Below are 14,215 nucleotides of genomic sequence, written 5' to 3'. Positions count from 1 at the left end.
CAGGACCCCTTTTCCTTGACGGAGAAGCCTCCGGCCGAGTTCTGTCTGTCCCCAGATGGCAGCTCAGACGCTGTTTCCATTGACCTGCTTCAAAAAAGAGGTGCGTGTGGCCCCGCTCGGCCTGCAGAACGCGCTCCCCCACCTTAAAACGCCGGGTGCTGGGAGGCTCGGGGGACTGCAGCAACGCGCAGAGGGCGCGGGGGTCGGGCTCCTGCCGCGTCCTCAGTGCGCTAAGCAGGCACGGTGAGGGGGAGCACCCTAGCGGCTGCGAGGGGAGACCCGGGGCCCAGCAGCCTGGGCGAGCACGCTGGCGACCTCGACGCTGAGGACCGACGAGAACCGGGCTGGTGGGCGAAGGGGCAACCACCGAACGAGGCGGGGGCGGAAGGGCAGGACCTGCGGAGGGGAGGGAGCTGCGGTTCCTTGCGGAGAGCGGGCGTCGCGGTGTAAGGGGAGGGAAGAGGCTGCGCGGCGGGAACAGCCCTGCTGTGCCGGGCGCCTTGCGGCGAAGGCGGCGCGCACGGACGTGGAGCTCCGCACACTGGGCCCGCGCCCCGGCACATCCGCGTTCATTAAAGGCTTCTCCGTGAGAAGTTCAAGGCTGGACGGGAACGGCTGGCCCTCCTCCAGCACCTGGGAGCGCAGCCGAGTTTCTGTGGCTTCATCGGAGGGTGTGGTCAGTCGTTAAGGCAGCTTAGCTGCACCCGCCGCGCTGTGCCCAGCCGCCCAGCGTTCACGCAGACTGCCTGCCGGGAGTCACCTGCGAAGACGCCGTCCTCACGGCTGCCGCAGAGGAGGCTGAACGACCTCAAACTTGCTGCGTAGGCCCAGTACCCCTCTTGTGGCTCTTTACCTCTGCACCCTCACATTTTAAAGGAACCAGGGAAATCTGATGTGCTGCTTTACTAAACACACGGACCCCATATTAGGTCATTTGTGACAAGATCAATAAACTAATGTCCAAAAAAAAGAAGCGGGAAGAGCCTCGGGCAAGAAGCTGAACACCTGCCTCCCTCCAGTGGGGCAGAGAGAAGGGGGCAGCAGGGCGGGAGGGGCAGAGACAAGCCGGCACCGCTTTGAGAGAGAGGGGAAGGGGGGGTCGTGGCCAGGGCGCTCTGGCCTGTGGGAAGTGGAGCCAGCGCTGGAGAAGAGGGTGAAGATCAGGGCAGTTGAGTGTGAAGCACAGGGCGCTGGCGAGCCTGGCGCCAGAGAACCGCCCTCGTCCGGCCCCACTGTGAAGACCCTGGCTTCCCCGGTGGTGATCAGTGGCCTGGTTTCCCACAGCACCGAAGACTGACCGTTGGATTTACCCTGGACTGCAGTAACAGGGCTAGAAGGGAGGAAGTGGAGGGTCTTTCTTTGTAAGAGAAAAAAAATCTCGAAACAAGGCAATAGGGTGAGGACGGTTACCACATCGCCTGTTGTTCTCTTTAGTTACTCAGAGTACCTGGTATCGGCTTTTAATTGTCCGGAACAGCGTTAGCACAAACCCAGCTTTTCAACGGACTAAGAGAAATTAGTAGTATGACTATCTGAGCTTTCTTTTGTATACACTTATATATGTTTGTTTTTGCCTTTCTTTTCTTTTCTCCAGTCCCCCACCCCAGTTTCTCTTTCCTTTTGAAGCTTCTTCCAATTTTACAGTATCTGTTGTACATTTTGGATCTTATTTACTCTTTCAGCTTCTCACACTAGGGAGACAATGCGATGTCTACACATGTGCATCTGGTTTATTTCACTTATGAGTATGGTCTCAAGTTGCATCCATTTACCTATAAAAGTCTCAAGTTTATCCTACTTCATGGCTGAGTAATACTCCATTGTATAAAAAGACCACCTTTTTTATCCATTCCTCAGTTGATGGGCATTTGGGTTGTTTCCAAGATCTAGCTATTACAAATGGTGCTGCTATAAACATGGGTGCACATATATCACTGTGGTATGATGTTTTTAATTCTGGGATGATACCCAGAAGGGGAATAGCAGATAAATGGGACCTTCAATCCTAGTTTTTTTGAGGAATCTCCACACTGATTTCCACAGTGGTTGCACTATTCTACACTCCCACCAGCAGTGGAGAAGGGTTCCTTTTTCCCCACATCCCCTCTAGCATTTGTTATGGGTTGATATCTTGAGGCTAGCCATTCTTTCTGAGGTGAGATGGAATCTCAGTGTTGTTTTAATTTGCACCTCTAGAATGACCACTAATGTTGAACATTTTTTCATATATTTATTTGCTGTTTGTATTCATCTGAGAAGTGTCTATTCATTGCAGATGTCCATTTTTGGATGGGATCTTTAAATTTGGGAGTTCTGATTTCTTTGAGTTCTTTATATGTTCTCGACAGTAAGTCTTTGTCTGAGGAACAGCTGGCAAACATTTTTTCCGTCCTTGTGGGTTGTCTCTTCACTTTGCTGGTGGTTTCTCTTGCTGTGCAGAAGCTTTTTAATGAGCTCCCAGTTGCTGGTTCTTTCTGATAGTTCCTGTGTGATCAGGGTTTTAGCAATTTTTTTTTTTTTTTTTTTGGTTTTTCTCCGGTACTGGGAATCGAACTCACGACGTTGCGCTTGCCATCCAGGCGCTTTTGCCGCTGAGCTAAATCCCCAGCCCCGTGATCAGGGTTTTATTCATAAAATCTTTGCCTACACCAGTGTCTTCAAAAGTTTTACCTATTTTATCTTCTAGCAGATTTAATGTTTCTGTTTTAATATTTAGATCTTTGATCCATTTCAAATTTAGTTTAGTGCATGGTAAAAGATATGGGTCCAGGTATAATCTTGGGTATGTGCAAAGCAAGTTTTTCCAGCACCAGTTATTAAAGAGCTATCTTTCTTCCAGTGAATGTGTTTGGCACCTTTGTCAAAGATAAGGTGGCGGAGTATATTTGGAGTTGTTTCTGCATCTTCTGATCTGTTCCGTTGATCCTCAGCTGTGTTTTTTTGCCAGTACCACATGGTTTTTATAATTTCAAGTCAGGGGTTGTGGTGCCCCCTGCCTTATCTTTGTTGCCCAGAATTGCCTTTGCTACTCTAGGTTCCAAATGAATTTTAGGAATGTTTTCTCTAATTCTGTGAGATGTGTTATTGGAATTTTGATCATAATTGCATTAAATCTGTACACCAGTCTTGGAAGTATGGCCTTTTTCACTATATTGGTTCTTCCTACCCAAGAGCAAGAGGGTATCCATTTTCTGATATCCTCTTCAATCTCCTTTTCCAGAGTACTGTAGTATGTGATGTAGAGAGCTTTTACCTCCTTTGTTAGATTGATTCCTAGGTATTTCATCTTCTTTTTGTTTTTTTTGTTTTTTTTTTTTTTGTACCGGGAATCGAACTCATGACCTCAGGCTTGCCAGACAAGCACTTATGCCGCTGAGCTATATCCCTGGCCCTCTTTTTATTTTATTTTTTTTTGATGCTTTGTGAAAGGTGCTGCTTCCCTAATTTCTCTCTCAGTGATTGTTATTCACGTACAGGAAGGCTAATGATTTGTGAGTGTTGCCTTCAGCGCTACGCCACTGCAGTAGAGGGTCTGGACAGTGGTAGCACTGAGGTGGGTCCAGGCTAGGAGGTAAAGACAAGGGTGGCTGAGAAGCGGCACAGACAGAAGGCCAGACCTGGATGTCTGCGTGAAAGCTGGGGACGTGGGTGGAGGTTGCCAGTAAGCGTGGGAGCGCTTCGCCCTGCCGCCCGGGGCTCCTCCGAGCCGGCTGGGGCCTTGCTCAGAGACCTGACACGTCAAATTCTTCTTGGCAGGACTGGTGAAAGCTGTCAATACTGCCGTGGACCTCATTGTGGCCCATTTTGGCACAAGCCGAGATCCCGGGGTAAAGGTAGGCAGGGAAACGTGCAGAGCTGCGCTTCGCCAGTCGCCCTCGCTGACGTGTGCTGCCGCCTGCCCTGCTCTGTTCTCAGAGCACAGGGCTGGCACTCAGGAGCGGGCACCAGGCGGGGACAGAGGGCTGTCTAGGGGAGAGTGAAGGCTTTCCTGAACGTCCTCACTGCACCTGCAGGCAAAGCTGGGAAACAGTTCTGTGAGCCCCAACGTCGGCCACCTTGTCCTCAAGTACCTGTGCCCTGCAGTCCAGGCCTTGCTAGAGGACGGGCTCAAGGCCTTCGTGCTAGACGTCATCGTGGGGCAGCGCAAGAACATGCCGTGGAGTGTGGTTGAAGCTTCCACTCAGCTGGGTGAGGCCTGGGGGCAAGATGGGGCCCAGCCTGACTTTCGGGTTCCAGAAGTTGGAGCCCGACAACCCTGTCGTCTTCCCAGGCCCATCCACCAAGGTCCTGCACGGCCTGTACAACAAAGTGAGCCAGTTCCCGGAGCTCAGCAGCAGCACCATGCGCTTCAACGCCTTCATCCTCGGCCTGCTCAAGTGAGTGTGCGGAGCAGCAAGAGCTCCCGAGCGGCCCCACAGCGTTGCCTGCTGCAGGGCCGCCAGCCGCGCCCGCCGAGGCCGTGGGGGCTGCGGAGCCGTGCTGGGGCTCAGGCTCGCTTTCCCCGCCCAGCCGCAGCCTGGAGGGAGCCGCCTCCCTGCGCACAGCGTCCTCTGATGCTGGTCCCAGCGTGTCCACCAGCGTGGCCTTCCACGGCCTGGCTTGTTCAGAAATTATGTAGTGAACCCTGATCCTGTCAACTTGAGCTCTGCTTCCAAATCATGTTAGAGCCCTGAGCTCACGCCGGAACCCGGTTGTAGTTTTCTTTCTCAAGTGTGGGCCCGGTGACCACCTGAGCACCTTTGGTCCTTCACTCGGTAGCTGCCTGACCTCTTGGGTCTTGGCAGGCTGACTCCACGCTAGGGGAAGGTGACTGGCTGTAGATGGTGTGTTCGCCCCACTCCCCACATCGTCACTGACATCCCAGAATTACATGGTTTGAAGTGGGCCAGGCAGCATCCCTGCCGTGGAAGGATGTCCGCCTGCACTTCTTCCCTGTGTCCGACCCCCGAGTCCTCTTTTCTTTGTCCCTTATTATCCGGCCATCTCCAAACAAGTCTCAACTCTTTCTGCCTGTCTCCCTGCAGCATCCGGTCCTTGGAGTTCTGGTTTAATCACCTGTTTAACCACGAAGGTAATGCCCAGAACCTGACATGTCTCACAAACTCAGTATAGACCTCAGCGGCTCAGAAGAGGGGGAAGTCACTGTCTTCCCAGGTTTTAGACGTGGTGAAGGGGGCCACACAAGCTTTCACCCTCAGCTTTGACTTCTGCCCGAGTCCTTCCCAGCCTCTACCTGACTTAGAACTTTGGAGAGGGCAGGAAATGCGGGCGCTCTGGCAGCTGGCGTGCCGAGAGCCAACGCCTCTCTCTGCTGCAGAGCTGTCACGGAGGGTGGTGGAGTCCGTGCGCTGCACAACCGCAGGGGCACGTCCGGCCTGCACAGCGTACCGCGGGCAGCGGCACGCAGGGGCTCCGCCGCTGCCTCTCCGGGCCCACGCGGGCCGGCCCTGCTTCTCCGTGCCTCTCTCTCTCCCCTAGACATCATCCAGACCCACTACCAGCCCTGGGGCTTCCTGAGCGCCGCTCACACCGTGTGCCCTGGCCTCTTCGAGGAGCTGCTGCTGCTGCTGCAGCCCCTGGCCCTGCTGCCCTTCAGCCTTGACTTGCTGTTCCAGCACCGGCTGCTGCAAAGTGGGCAGCAGCAGCGGCAGCACAAGGAGCTCCTGCGGGTGTCCCAGGACCTGCTGCTGTCTGCCCACTCGACTCTGCAGCTGGCCCGGGCCCGGGGCCAGGGTGGCCCTGGAGACGCGGACGGGACAGCTCAAGGGGAGCGGGTGAAGGGTGTGGGCGCCCCGGAGGGGGGAGAAGAGGAAGAGGAAGAGTCAGAAGAGGTGGCAGAGCCAGCTGGGGGCTCAGGGCACGGCAGGTGGGCTCGCAGCGGACAGGCTGGCTGGTGGTATCAGCTCATGCAGAGCTCCCAGGTCTACATCGATGGCTCCACAGAAGCTTCTAGGTTCCCTAGAAGCAGCAGCGGCAGCAATGGCAGTGAGAAAAAGAAAGGGACGGGAGGCGGGGGGCCTCCCCCGGCTCCACCCCCACGGGAGGGAGTCGTGGAGGGGGCCGAGGCCTGCCCGGCCCCTGAGGAGGCCCTTGGCCGGGAGAGGGGCTGGCCCTTCTGGATGGGGAGCCCTCCGGACTCTGTGCTGGCCGAGCTGAGGCGCAGCCGTGAGCGGGAGGGGCCTGCGGCCCTGCCGGCAGACGGTGAGGAAGGGACCTGTGAGCCTGCGCCTGGGGGCATCAGGTGGGGACACCTCTTCGGTTCCCGAAAAGCCCAGCGGGAAGCCCGGCCCACGAGCAGGTGAGAGTCCTTCCAGGCGTGGGCGGAGGGGCTGGGGGAGCCTAGCCTAAGCGGGGGCGCGGACAGAGCCGGAGCTCCGCTTCTCCCTCCCAGGCTGCCCTCAGACTGGCTCAGTTTGGACAGGTCCGTGTTCCAGCTGGTGGCGCAGACGGTGGGTGCCCGGCGGGAGCCGGAGCCCAGGGACAGCCCGCAGGAGCCGCGCGCCGCAGCCCCGCCCTCCCAGCCTCCGTGGTGAGCCCTGGGAGCGGGAGCGGGGAGCTGGGTCTGGCTTCTGACGCGGTTTCTCTGACCTCCGTTTGCTCTTTCTCCAGCGAGGTGCAGGCGCTGTGCCATCATCTGGCCACGGGCCCTGGACAGCTGAGCTTCCGCAAGGGGGACGCCCTCCGGGTGCTGGGGCCGGCCGGGGCCGACTGGCTGCGCTGCAGCCGTGGCCCTGACACTGGCTTGGTGCCTCTGGCCTATGTGACGTTGACCCCAACTCCAAGTCCAACTGCTGGAAGCAGCCAAAACTGAGGCCCCGTGCATGCCGATGGCCTCAGGGGCCCTCGTGACCCCCGGACTCAGAGCCTGAGAGCCCTCCCCAAGCCCTCTGGCTTGGCTCCGTAAAGCTGAGAGCTGGGGCCACGTGTCCCTGTGCTCAGTATTAATTGCCCCCTTTAACTGTCCCAGTGACTATGTCCAGACCTCCGCCCAGAAAGGCGGGAAGGGATGTAGCGCTGGGCTGCCAGGATTTCCTCCGCCCATCCGGGCCAACCCTTCCGTGGATGTAGACAAACAAGTCCCCACAGAGGGAGGTGGCCAAGAAAGCCATTCGAACGAGGACGGACAAAATGCAGTGAGGATGGGTAACAGTATTGGGGCCAGACCTCTCCGCCCCCCAAACTGTAAATAGGCTGTGACCAGTGCCTGGTCATCAGAAGAGGGAGAAGGAGCCCCGGCTTCTGTTTATGTATTTATTTATTTATTTATTACACCTATTAATAAAAAAGGTGCTCAGCCTCCAAACCGTTTTCTTTCTGCCCCCACAACCACCCTCGTGCCCACCTCTCCCTTCCAAGAGAGGGCTGGGATAGGGTGACAAGGAGAACTTGACGACCAGGTACCTAGGCCAGCAGCTGCTTCTGGGAGGTGCTCAGGCCCAAAGCATCATGGGTGAGGTGCCCAAATGTGTGGCCGAACAGGAACTTATAACCTGTGTGGCCGAGAGAGTCTGTCACATACGGCTGGTGGCGTGAAGAAGCCATTTAGTTCTCAGCCAGTTGCCCAGACCCTCCTTACTGCTGTCCCGCATCTGGTCTAACCGCACTGCGCTCCCTCAGGTTCCTTTTCGGGGTACTGACAAAGCCGAGTCACTGTACAGATGCGGTCTCACACCCCCTCATATCTACGTGTTGCAGTCCCCCAAGCCACTCCCAAGCCCCCGACACACCCAGGTTCCGGTTCCCAGAGCCTCCTCAGCCTCCTCACCTGGCACGTAGCCCCCATAGTGAGGCAGAAGGCCCAGGTTCTGCGGGTAGGTCCTGGGAGGTGGGGGCAAAGGTCTGGGACCTTGCTGGGCACTGCCCTTCGAGCACTTCTGCCCAAATTCCCGCAGTGCCTGGTTGGTGAGCACAGGGAAGCTGGAGCCGAAGAGGAAGCGGGCACGGGGCACGTAGCCTGTGAAGCCTGGGCCGTGGGGGTGCAGAGTCAGGACGTGGGTGAGGAGCCTCTGCACGCCTTTGGCCATGCTCACCTCCTCTCACCTGACATGAAGAACTTCTGGGGGTCGGTGTCGTCCATGGAGTAGGGGGAGACCTGAGTGCGGTCGATAGAGGAAGAGTAGGCCTGTGGAGCTCAGCCCCTGTGCTGACGCAGGCCCCACCCCTCGTATCCAAGGCCACACTGGCCACGGCCAGCCGCAGGCCTGGGCACTTGAAGGGCGGCCCCCCTCCTGCCCCCCCCCCCCCTCCGCGCCTGCCTTTGCTATCACGGGGCCCCGCTCCGACTCCGGCTCTCCGTCTTTGTCTCCCGTTGTCTCCTTTGCCAGTTCTTGACTCCCCTGGTCTGCTGGCCACAGAACAAAATCATCCAGAGCCTCGGCCCAGACCTGGCTGCAGCTCCTGGCAGAGATGAGCTGTGCCTGGGGACACAACCTGGCGGGCAGAGGCGAGGAGGTGTTGGTGTTGGGGATACGTGCTCTTTGTCGGGGCCGCTGTTCATACCTGTGTACCCAGGGGTCACGCTGGAGCGCAGCCTTCTGTGCCTGCACCTAGCGGGCAGGCTGCGCCTGGACAGCCCAGGAGGTCCTGGAGGCCGAATGGGAGGCAGAAGTGTGCGGTGGGCAGGCGGCCAGGCTAGGCCAGGAGGGCCTCGGAGTAGCCGAGCAGTCACCTGCCCATAGGTCTGGCCCATGCTGAACCGAAGCAGCGGGCAGTGTCCCGTGTACCTGCAGCACAAGACACGCCCATCACTTCCAGAATCGCCCTGCCCCTCCGTCCTCTGAGGCAGCAGTGAGGCCTCTGAAACGGATCTCTCGGCTCGGTGGTCTGTATACTTGCAACAGGCATTTCTAGCGCCTCTGCCTGAGCATTCAGCTCTTCCTTTTCACCGTTACGCTGTTTCCATGGAGAAGACAACACAGGCAGTGTGCCGGACCCCGCCATCCTATTCCCTTGCTCTTCCTCCCTGTCCAGCACCACATACACCCCAGTCCTGGGTCTCTCAAACCACTGTTTCCACGGGGCCCCAAGGCCTCAGCCACCCAACTCCTGCGGCCCCTCCAGCCGTGTTCCCGGAAGCCGGTGGGGCTGCCCTGGTAGGAGCCTTACCCGGGGATGCAGTGAGGATCCTGAGGGTTGAGCCCCGCTGTGCAGGTGCCGGCCATGGCCCCGGGAACCGAGGCAGACCCTTCGGTTTCACGCCTTTGGGCCGTGTGTACTGTGTCCAGGGCTGTGAGGCCGGAGGAGGAGGAGGCGGGGCCGAGGGGCTGGAGAGCAGACGGCTGGCGTGTGCTGGTGTGTGGGCCCGGGACGCCCCGTCCTGCCACCCGGGACCCCCAGGAGGCAGAGGTGGGAAGGCAAACGCCCGTGGGCACTCGGCTCTGAGACTCCTGGCAGAGTGAGGTGAGGTGTGCCCTGGCGAGTCTCTGTGGGAGGGGCAGGAGTTTCTGGGGAAAAAAGTCTCTGAGAAAAGCCCAGAGGGGAGGTGCCAGAAAAAAGGAAACTAGAGACCCGGGGCGGGGGTGCATTCCTTTTCAGTAATATAAATGAAAGGACTACTTACGGAGTGCCTGCTGTCAGCGAATCAGCCACTCGGGGCGAGGCGGCACTCAGCACACCGAGGGTGGCAGAACACCTAGGCAGGCAGGAAGGCTCCCCGACTCCGGACAAGTCTGGCACCTCCGTCCTCGTTTACAAATGCAGATCGGACCACCGCCCTGCCGCTCCTGTGCGGCCTGGGTCGAGGCATCCAAATGTACATTTTAGTGAAGACCTCAGGGGCAGCACAGGGGGACAGGAATGCGCAGCCAGGCGGGCGGAGGCGCGTTATAGCTTGTGGCCTTGAGTGGACCTATGTGACTTAACTGCTGAACCCGAATTCCTTAAACTACAAAAATGTTTGCTGGTTTGGTTTGGTTCGGTTCAGTTCAGTTCGCTTCAGTTCAGTTCAGTATGGGACGGGACAGGGTCTCACTGTGTAGCCCAGGCAGGCCTCAGACTCACATCAATCCTCCTGCCTCAGCTTTCCAAGTGCTGGAATTAGAGGCGTGCGCCACCACTTTAAACTATAATATGAAGGCTAAAATAACCTGACCTACCAAGGTGTTCCAAGGATAAAGTGAGCCAGTGTGTATGAGAGAGCCCTTAGCACACAGCTACTGAAACTCAATTTCCTGCCTTGTCTAACGGTGTCTCAGCTTCTGATACTCACAGAAGATCAGTGGCTGTTAACTAGGTGAATGTGGGTTTTCTTATTGTGCGTTCAAGGGGAGGAAATATGGGGATCCAGTTGGGGTGTAAGACCAGGGAGTCAGTTAGACTTTGTGAAGAAACCAATCCAAATTCTAAGAGAAGAAAAAGTACAGACCAGGAGGACCAGCTCTCAAAGAGGGAGGAAGAGGATCAGAAAGCTCTGGGGCGAATCAGGGCCAGGGTGGCCACTTTCCAGGCGTCTTCCCACTTCCAGGCTGAGACAGCCCCTGTGCTGACCGAGCACAGCACTGGTACCTCGGGGACTGTGCAAGGGTCCTGGGCCCAGGGAACACATCTCATGTTCCTGGCTGTTCTGTCAAGGATGCCCGCCATGTGTGTCATTTAGGGTTAGTCTGGGGGACTTGGCTCACAGTTAAAGAATCTGCCAGTGAGCGTGGCAGCTGAGAGAACAAGCTCGAATAGCAGTACAGGGTCAAGGTAACAACCTGGGCCTCAGGCTCCGTCACAGACACGGTGGGCAGCAGAGTTTCCCCCTGCTTCCTACCCCCGACTCCCATGTCCTTTCCCAGCCTTGTTCCTCGGCCAGGAACTGCAGGGAGGTGAGGAGACCCAGCTCCAGAAATGAGGCTTGATCAGTAGAGGCCCAGCACACTAGCCCCAGCCCTTGCCGCGACTGGCTAGGCCTAGGCTCTGGTACTCTGGACAGTGTGAGAAGCTGCTGCGGCGGGAGGGCCCTGGGAAAAGTGGTTTGCTCCTTAAAAAGCATGACCGGGAAGAAACTGCGTCTGTTCTTACCCCTAGGCATTCTGTAGCTGTGACAGTGGAACTTCACAAGCATCTTAAAGCCTTGTGGAAAGCTAACCTGGGGGAAAATCCTAAGTACATCAAGGATGGCTGGTAGAACAGAAAGGCCTGGCTGTTTGATAGTACTGAAGACCAATGAATTAACTTTTTAATTTCATTACTGTTAAGAGCACTTTAAGTTTTCTTTCACTTAAAGCCAAGGGTACTGTAACCTTAAATATTAAAAAAAAAAAAAAAAAAAAGCAAGGTATGGTGGTATATAATCCCAGTACTCAGGAGGCCGTGGCAGGAGGACTATAAATTTGAGACCAGCCTGAGCTACATAGGTCAAGGCTAACCTAAGCTACAAAATGAGGCCCTATCTCAAAAAGAAAAAAAAGGGAAAAAACCTAAATAAATAAATATGTTTTAAAATAATAATTTTAAAAGTACATTCAAATATAGCTTCACTAGATAGTAGAACTTGGCCAAACTCAGTGACCCTCAGTTTTCTCATCTGTAAAATGGGAAAACTAATATACTGCCTCATAGAGTAGATTAGATGAAAAGATACATAGTGCAAAATTATCTGTTTTTAGTTTATGGTTGAGTGCTAACTGAATAGCAGTTTACAGTGTTTAAGGGGAATGAGAGAAAAGAGATGGGTAGTAATGTTGAGGAGGCTGGGAAAAAGGTGTGAAACTGAAAGACAAAAGAGTTAGAATTCAAGGTTGAGGTACAGACTAGGACAGCAAGTAGAACTTTTTCTGCAGAAACAGTAGCAGGTAGAATCAGAGTATGACTTAAGACAAATTGAGAAACAGATTGGGATTCGTCTCAGGTTTATGGTTTATGAAGACGCCTGCTCCAGCTGGTGGAATGGCCTGTGGCTACTGTCATGGTTCCCATCTGTGCAGACTATTTCTAAGCCCCTGAAGAGGGTCCTGGGAATAAAGTACAGGAGTCTTCACAGTCATCGAGTCACCCGACGACCACTTGCACCTGGCGGGAGCGGCCACACCCAGTGGCCCCTGTTGGATGCAGCTGTACAGGGAAGCATTTTAACAAGGCCACTCCCTCCGATGGGATGAAAGGACAGCTAGGAGAGCAGTGGCCACGCCCCACGTGGCCTGCTGGGTCTCCAGGAGAGCAGTCCACATTTTCCCATCCTGCCTTTGATCCTCCAGAACCTGCTATAAAATTTCCCATAGATCCCAGATCAATGAATTGCAGGTCAACCCTGAGCAGGCATAAAGATTCCCTACAGGATGAGTAAAGAGACAATCGTGGGACCTTTGAAAAAAAATTCTTCCAGAGACCACCAGAAACGCAAAATGAAGTGAAAAGAGCAAACCCCAAAGGATTACATACAACACAAAGCCCTCGTCACTTTCAGAAAAGTACAGATGTGGCAAAACTGCCTACAAGGGAAAGCCAGGGACGATAAGCATGGGTTTCAGGGTGCACAAGACAGAAATGTGTGTAGAGGAGGATCTGTATAGTTACGTGTATGATGTTTATCAAAAGTTTCACTTTTTTGTTTTGTTTTGTTTTGTTTTTTGGTCTTTTTGAGACAGGGTCTCGCTATGCAGTTCAGGCTGGCCTTGAGCTCACTTTGTAGCCCAGGCTGATCTCAAACTTGCAATGATCCTCCTGCCTCAGCCTCCCGAATGCTGGGATTACAGGTGTGTGCCACCATGCCCAGGGTCAAAGTTTCATTTTTTGTTTGAAATAGTGTGCTCATGAATGCTTAGTACTACACATCATAATAAAGCATGGACCGGGCATGGTGGCACACACCTGTAATCCCAGCATTCAGGAGGCTGAGGCAGGAGGATCACTGCAAGTTTGAGACCAGCCTGGGCTACATAGTGAGCTCAAGGCCAGCCTGAAATGCATAGCGAGACCCTGTCTCAAAAAGACAAAACAAAAACAAGAAAGCATGAACCAATGATGAGAGTGTGTCATACAAAGATTAGCATAATCCAGATCTTTGTGTTTATGGTCTGAAGGAACAGGGGACTAGAAATAGAAATGATCTGAAACGTGGTATTTGGACAGATCAGTGGAAAGGGGTTGGCACAGTACTTTAGCCTCTTTAAGTTTATGACATTCTTCAGATCCACAAGGATAAACAGTCATTTTTTCAATCTAACTTAATAAATAACTCTGGCAATTACACTGAAAAACATATTCAAATATTAGTAGCTTTATTAGACACGATGTTACATGACATGGAGGACATGTTCAGCATTATGACACAACAGATGCTCAGAAGATTGTTGAAAGCAGCAATACACCATGTATGTTGCTGATGTGTTGCTGGTCTCACCAAAAGGGGTCTTTAGAAACACACCTTTCCCTGAAGAGAGAAACCAAGAAAATGTGTACTGGGGTAAGAGGGCAGGCGGCTTGGAGCGGGCTGCTCTGAGCTCAAACCCTCGCTCGGTGGCCACGGACCAAGGTGCACTGCAGACATCTGCCCCTAGTGGATGACAGCAGTCACTCAGAGACGGAAACTGGCCCCTTCCACGGAGAAGGCAAACAGCAGCCGTCCTCTCCTCTCACGCTGACGCTCCACAGTGACTCCTGAGGAGCCGTAATCATCAGGCAGTGCTGACTTAGCTCAGGGGTGAGGCGGCAGGTGAGAACTACAGCTGGAATTCCCTGCTTTGAGCTGTAATGCTCAGAATGGGGCTGGGTCGTCCTGTCAGCGGTAGCCCCATCCACAGCAGAACTGAATCCCTGCCTGGAGGAGAACTTCCCCAGTTTATACACACAGACTCCTGCAGATTAAGAGCAAGCCATCAGTTCACAATCAGACCACTAAGTATACTAGCCAGGCGTGGCGGGACACCCCCATACTCACTACCCAGGAGGCCGAGGCAGGAGAGTGGCCCTGAGTTCAAGGCCAGTGAACTAGTGAGTATAGTTCATGGCGAGACTGTTAAAAAAAAATTTACCTAAGCCAGTGTAATGAGCCAGAGGAAACACCAAACAATAGATTTAGACCTCCCAAAAGCTAAATTAAAATAGTTAAACTACTGCAAACGTAAAATGTCTCCAAGTGCAGAGCTGAGTTTTTGAGAGGCGGAAACCAGCCGGCACAGTGTCGGCGAACCACGCCCCAGACGGCAGCAACCCGCACCGGCAGCAGCGCCGCAGCGTCGAGGCCCCGCTGGGCAGGAGCCCGAGCCCGCCCGCCCGGCCCGGGGACCCAGGC

At 54.8% G+C, this 14,215-nt stretch overlaps 2 protein-coding genes across 5 annotated transcripts in view; one reads left to right on the top strand and one right to left on the bottom strand.

The window, feature by feature from the left end:
* Window positions 1-7,303, top strand: part of Rusc2 (RUN and SH3 domain containing 2) — a gene marked incomplete in the record, with an annotated part of 44,946 nt that extends 37,643 nt beyond the window's left edge. Inside the window, 8 exon segments of the mRNA XM_013522959.1 lie at window positions 1-100; window positions 3,757-3,833; window positions 4,014-4,188; window positions 4,271-4,376; window positions 5,025-5,071; window positions 5,479-6,298; window positions 6,392-6,529; window positions 6,610-7,303. Coding sequence (XP_013378413.1) covers window positions 1-100; window positions 3,757-3,833; window positions 4,014-4,188; window positions 4,271-4,376; window positions 5,025-5,071; window positions 5,479-6,298; window positions 6,392-6,529; window positions 6,610-6,811 — 1,665 coding nt within the window.
* On the bottom strand, window positions 7,238-9,369 carry Fam166b (family with sequence similarity 166, member B). 4 transcript variants are annotated; one of them, XM_013522961.1, is made up of 6 exons: window positions 9,106-9,369; window positions 8,500-8,723; window positions 8,256-8,344; window positions 8,031-8,092; window positions 7,766-7,923; window positions 7,238-7,490 (listed from the first exon to the last, which is right to left on the bottom strand). In XM_013522961.1, exons 1-6 carry the CDS (start codon window positions 9,159-9,161, stop codon window positions 7,402-7,404), a joined length of 678 nt encoding a protein of 225 aa, XP_013378415.1. In that variant the 5' UTR covers window positions 9,162-9,369; the 3' UTR covers window positions 7,238-7,401. The 4 variants fall into 4 exon arrangements, with proteins under 4 accessions (XP_013378415.1, XP_013378416.1, XP_013378417.1 ...); XM_013522962.1 differs by having other exon boundaries at window positions 7,766-7,917; XM_013522963.1 differs by having other exon boundaries at window positions 8,041-8,092.
* Between the last annotated feature and the right edge of the window lie 4,846 nt (window positions 9,370-14,215).

This window comes from Chinchilla lanigera, unplaced genomic scaffold (assembly GCF_000276665.1).
Source record: "Chinchilla lanigera isolate Chin_1 unplaced genomic scaffold, ChiLan1.0 scaffold00071, whole genome shotgun sequence".
Lineage (NCBI taxonomy): Eukaryota > Metazoa > Chordata > Mammalia > Rodentia > Chinchillidae > Chinchilla > Chinchilla lanigera.
Note: the sequence above shows the minus strand (reverse complement) of the source record. Positions and strands in the feature narration are given on the sequence as shown.

Excerpts from the sequence above, each read along its gene's own strand:
- Fam166b (XM_013522960.1), bottom strand. The coding sequence starts at position 9,161 with ATGGCCGGCACCTGCACAGCGGGGCTCAACCCTCAGGATCCTCACTGC. Across the intron at positions 8,724-9,105 it reads GATCCTCACTGCATCCCCGG|GTACACGGGACACTGCCCGC; the intron begins GTAAGGCTCCTA and ends CTTGTGCTGCAG. Across the intron at positions 8,093-8,255 it reads GGGGCCCCGTGATAGCAAAG|GTCTCCCCCTACTCCATGGA; the intron begins GCAGGCGCGGAG and ends GACCGCACTCAG.